General features: G+C 39.7%; 1 protein-coding gene across 1 annotated transcript; it reads right to left on the bottom strand.

The window, feature by feature from the left end:
* Positions 1-364: 364 nt before the first annotated feature.
* On the bottom strand, positions 365-5,335 carry LOC311104798 (DNA-directed RNA polymerase II subunit RPB7). The gene is made up of 8 exons (XM_084146721.1): positions 5,185-5,335; positions 4,708-4,817; positions 4,321-4,480; positions 1,640-1,690; positions 1,484-1,549; positions 1,287-1,358; positions 815-848; positions 365-707 (listed from the first exon to the last, which is right to left on the bottom strand). The coding sequence occupies exons 1-8, from the start codon at positions 5,194-5,196 to the stop codon at positions 694-696; spliced, it is 519 nt and encodes a 172-aa protein (XP_084002847.1). The 5' UTR covers positions 5,197-5,335; the 3' UTR covers positions 365-693.
* Positions 5,336-5,457: the final 122 nt, after the last annotated feature.

The following is a 5,457-nucleotide window of genomic DNA, read 5'->3' as shown; positions in this document are numbered from 1 at the left end:
CTTTAGGACGAGAGAAAGGAAGAAGGAGGGCGCACACCAGTGACGTATTTACTGCCTGTTTGGGCGCGTCGCTGAAATCAAACGTTGACTGAAAATAAATGGTATTTTGTCCAAATAACAAAATATGGACTCTGTGTGCCGACAATTTATAATAAGTGTGCACGATTTTGCATTTCAACAATAAAATGTATTACATTTTTCTCAATAGGTTTCAATGAATTTCCATTGATTCAATGTGATGGATAACTCTGTATCCCATTTGTTATTTGTGTGTATTATAATTTTAAAAAGCACAACATGCAAACCTCTAGGCAAAACATATTCTACAATGACAGAACATTCAATGGAGACAAGGTCAACATCATCAAAAAAACAACAACAACATTTATTTAAGTTCTCAAGTTGTAGAAGTACAATATACAACAGCATCTGAAGGGTAACTCAAGACGATACAGTAGCGTTTAATACGGCAACATAACCACCTGCTTATCAACAGGCTCTGTGTGGTTTCAATAGTATGTATTCATACTGTGTCAAAGGATCATTGATCCTTCCCCATTAAGTACGGGACTTGACGATGTGCAGCAATACCACATTATCAACCTATAAAAAAATATTTGTACTGAATTGTAGGGGCATTTCCATGAAATATGAGATTAGTATGTTGATGCACAGCATAGCACTGCAGGGACATCAGCTGACAAGACCTGAGAAACAGAGAAAAAAAAAAACGAATTACATATCAATTCAATCTTTCAAACATTTCTTTGACAACTATGAAAGAAGACTAATAAAAGCAACAACGCCAACGTACCCAGGTAATCGTCCATGAGGGATCCAATGGCAAACTGAAAAAGAAGAAAGCAAGTATTCAACATTACAACTTGCAGGCTCTTTATAGAGATGAGACCATATGGAAATATCTCCGACTTCAGATAGCTAGCGGTGGCCTGCAATCTGTGAGGATATACAGTGTCATTGGACAGTGTACTGTCAGGTGGCATTCTTAGTTATATAATAATAATAATAATATGCCATTTAGCAGACGCTTTTATCCAAAGCGACTTACAGTCATGCGTGCATACATTTTTTGTGTATGGGTGGTCCCGGGGATCGAACCCACTACCTTGGCGTTACAAGCGCCGTGCTCTACCAGCTGAGCTACAGAGGACCAGTTGATGGTGATTGGACAGTGTACTGTCAGGTGGCATTCTTAGTTGATGGTGATTGGACAGTGTACTGTCAGGTAGCATTCTCAGTTGATGGTGATTGGACAATGTACTCACAATGTCGTTTTTATCTACTCTTGTTCCCACGATCTTCAACCGAATCTCATCATCCTGTTGGATTACAATGTCCTAATGGGGAGAAGACAGAATCCTTAATAAGAGGAAATGTATCCAAGAGTTGTGTTCACTAAATATTCATTTTCAAAAACGACAACAACTATTTAGTGAAGAGCAGCGCAAGTTTTAAGTCTTACCTCATCGGTTGTCTTATAACAAGGAGGATTTGAGTTGGGGTCAAACTCCATCTCTGAGGGAATGGACTGCAGAAACAGAATGTGACCAAGTTGACATTTAAGAGTTTATCAATAAAACCGTTCAACAACAAGAGAGACATTTCCATGTGTACCTACATGACGAGAGATGAAACAGGACATGGGGCCGATCTCTGTGAACAGACCAACCTGAAAAGAACAGAACATCTTGTTTTAATTTCACCACACCATGAAAACAATATGATCTATTCTTGTCAAGCCTTATTCAGATTGCAATGAGATCAAAGAAGATCTGTGTCCCAAATCGCACCCTATGGGCTTTGGTCAAAAGTAGTGCACTATAAAAGGTAACAGGGTGTTATCTTTCGACAGTCTTTGAATAACTAACCCCTTCCCCTAATATTTTGCATAAAGCTTCTGATAGTTAAATAAACTGTCCCATTCTTTCAGAGTGCTCCACACCAGATACAGGTATCAGCTTATGGACGCTCAGACTATCTATCCACCCCGCCGAGAAATACGTCTACATCTCAGTCATGGACTATCTTCCACTGTCCCAGTTCATTGAACCACTCAGGTGAGTGTCAGCACTCCATGTTTTCATGCAACCTCTCAGAATGTTCTCATTAAGACATCCTGTAGGTCTTGGTACAGTAAATGTTGTGTATTTTTTATTTTATTTTTACTTTGTACCTATTCTTTTGTACCTAGAACATTGAATTTGACCCACGGGTGATTATATTTATCCCGCCCCCAAGTGTTATATTTTATTTTTAATTGTTGGACATAAGAATGTAAAAAACACCAGCAAATCAAGTGATTCTAATTTTGGAAATCTGTTCCAAAATATTCCCATGCATAATAAAGAGATATGGGATCGTATACAAATGTAAGCAAGGTTTGAAATTCTTGTGTTTTAGTGAAATATACAGTGGCTTGCGAAAGTATTCACCCCCCTTGGCATTTTTCCTATTTTGTTGCCTTACAACCTGGAATTAAAGTGGATTTTTTGGGGGGTTTGTATCATTTGATTTACACAACATACACTTTGAAGATGCAAAAAATGTTTTGGGGTGAAACAAACAAGAAATAAGACAAAAAACAGAAAACTTGAGAGTGCATAACTATTCACCCCCCCAAAGTCAATACTTTGTAGAGCCACCTTTTGCAGCAATTACATTTTAGTCATTTAGCAGACGCTTTTATCCAGAGCGACTTACAGTTAAGTGAGTGCATACATTTTCATACTGGCCCCCCGTGGGAATCGAACCCACAACACTGGCGTTGCAAGCGCCATGCTCTACCAACTGAGCTACAAGTCTTATTCAGCTGCAAATCTCTTGGGGTATGTCTCTATAAGCTTGGCACATCTAGCCACTGGGATTTTTGCCCATTCTTCAAGGCAAAACTGCTCCAGCTCCTTCAAGTTGGATGGGTTCCACTGGTGTACAGCAATCTTTAAGTCATACCACAGATTCTCAATTGGATTGAGGTCTGGGCTTTGACTAGGCCATTCCAATACATTTAAATGTTTCCCCTTAAACCACTCGAGTGTTGCTTTAGCAGTATGCTTAGGGTCATTGTCCTGCTGGAAGGTGAACCTCCGTCCCAGTCTCAAATCTCTGGAAGGCTGAAACAGGTTTCCCCTCAATAATTTCCCTGTATTTAGCGCCATCCATCATTCCTTCAATTCTGACCAGTTTCCCAGTCCCTGCCAATGTAAAACATCCCCACAGCATGATGCTGCCACCACCATGCTTCACTGTGGGGATGGTGTTCTCTGGGTGATGAGAGGTGTTTGGTTTGCGCCAGACATAGCGTTTTTTCCTTGATGGCCAAAAAGCTCAATTTTAGTCTCATCTGACCTTCTTCCATATGTTTGGGGAGTCTCCCACATGCCTTTTGGCAAACACCAAACGTGTTTGCATATTTTTTTTCTTTAAGCAATGGCTTTTTTTCTGGTCACTCTTCCGTAAAGCCCAGCTCTGTGGAGTGTACTGCTTAAAGTGGTCTTATGGACAGACTCTAATCTCCGCTGTGGAGCTTTGCAGCTCCTTCAGGGTTATCTTTGGTCTCTTTGTTGCCTCTCTGATTAATGCCCTCTGGGCCGCCCTCTCTTGGCAGGTTTGTTGTGGTGCCATATTCTTTCAATTTTTTTTATAATGGATTTAATGGTGCTCCGTGGGATGTTCAAAGTTTCTGATCTTTTTTATAACCCAACCCTGATCTGTACTTCTCCACAACTTTTTCCCTGACCTGTTTGGAGAGCTCCTTGGTCTTCATGGTGCCCCTTGCTTAGTGGTGTTGCAGACTCTGGGAGCTTTCAGAACAGGTGTATATATACTGAGATCATGTGACACTTAGATTGGACACAGGTGGACTTTTTAAAACTAATTATGTGACTTCTGAAGGTAATTGGTTGCACCAGATGTTATTTAGGGGCTTCATAGCAAAGGGGGTGAATACATATGCACGCACCACTTTTCTGTAATTTATTTTTTAGAATTTGATGAAACATTATTTTTTTTATTTCACTTCACCAATTTGGACTATTTTGTTAATGTCCATTACATGAAATCCCCCCAAAATCCATTTAAATAACAGGTTGTAATGCAACAAAATAGGAAAAACGCCAAGGGGGATGAATACTTTTGCAATCTGTTTGGGTTTCTTGAAGTCAATTTGCAGTCTACAAACTAATTTTGTTTGTTTTTTCAACAACAACAAAAATAAATCGGCCCGCGGCTGAATCTGTCGATGATCCCCGATATAGGGAATAGGTTTCTATTTGGGACGTAGCCTTCGTTTTGTTTCCTTACTTTGTTGACCTGGGTAACCACGGCATCTACCACCTCGCCTTTGAATGGACGGAAGACAATAGCCTTGTACTTGACAGGGTAAAGCACGAATCCCCTGCCTGGTTGGATGACACCTGCACCAATGTTGTCAATGGTGGTCACCGCAATGACGAATCCATATCTGAAACAGAGTTAGCGTCATTAACTGAGCAAAGCAAATCAACTTGTTACAGGTCAAAACAACCAACCCAGTGTTGTGAAAGGGTGCAAACTGTAAAGACAATATGTGGTCTCTATTCTACATTGAAATGTAGCACTGAATATCCCTTAGTTTCACTGCACTTAACAATACTGAGCGTGGGTTCCAGGTTAATGAAAGGGAAGCTGCCCCGGCTCAATACCACTCACTTTCCTGTGCATGTTCCCTCCACTTCTGTGAAGAGCTTCTGTTTCACAGTGTTCAGGAGGTTGGGACCAAAGTACCGAGGGTGGAGCAGAATCTCATGCTCCAGGGAAATCTGTGAATGATAAAAATATATATATATAGTTAGTGTTTTTTTTTTTTTTTTTTACAATAGGTAATTTAGTACTGAACAACAGTCGTACGGTTTATCATTGAGAATGCCAGCACTTTCTCTAAGTAACATTTAGTTATCTGATTCATAGCTGTTTTTAACAAACTATCATCACCAGACAGGTATCAAACCGTTAAATACGCAGAACTATTATGGACGTTGATTTGTTTATTTGTTTTCATTTTGAAAAGTCAGTTAAGAGAGCAGTTAGCTAGATAGCTAGCCAACCGGCTAACAAAGCTAGCACTAGCATAGTTAGACATGGTGATGTTTGTTATCGTCACAATATCATACAAATCGAACATCTTACATGATAAAACATGATTTCCCGCTCACTCTTCCTTGATTGTAGTCTTCTGTTTAATTTATCAGAAGGGAATGAATCTTTTCTAAATTATTAAGTCCAGCGGCAAATCACAGGAAGATTGTAATGTTTGACTTCTGGAAAAAGTTTTACTTCCGGAGCAGAAGATTCCCGTGACGTCGGATTTCAAAATAAAAGCCCTGTGTATCTTTCATCAGCTTAAAACAGACTGGATCATAAACACTACAGCTTTTTTGATCCAATAATGTGATCACTGAT

Source organism: Coregonus lavaretus (genome assembly GCF_964263955.1).
Source record: "Coregonus lavaretus genome assembly, chromosome: 29".
Classification (NCBI taxonomy): Eukaryota; Metazoa; Chordata; class Actinopteri; order Salmoniformes; family Salmonidae; genus Coregonus; species Coregonus lavaretus.
The sequence above is the reverse complement of the archived record's forward strand: the minus strand, read 5'-3'. Positions and strand labels throughout refer to the sequence as shown.

Coding starts and splice junctions, on each gene's coding strand:
- LOC311104798 (XM_084146721.1), bottom strand. Junction 4,481..4,707: donor GAGGGAACATGCACAGGAAA/GTGAGTGGTATT, acceptor ACTCTGTTTCAG/ATATGGATTCGTCATTGCGG. Junction 849..1,286: donor GAGTAGATAAAAACGACATT/GTGAGTACATTG, acceptor CTTCTTTTTCAG/TTTGCCATTGGATCCCTCAT.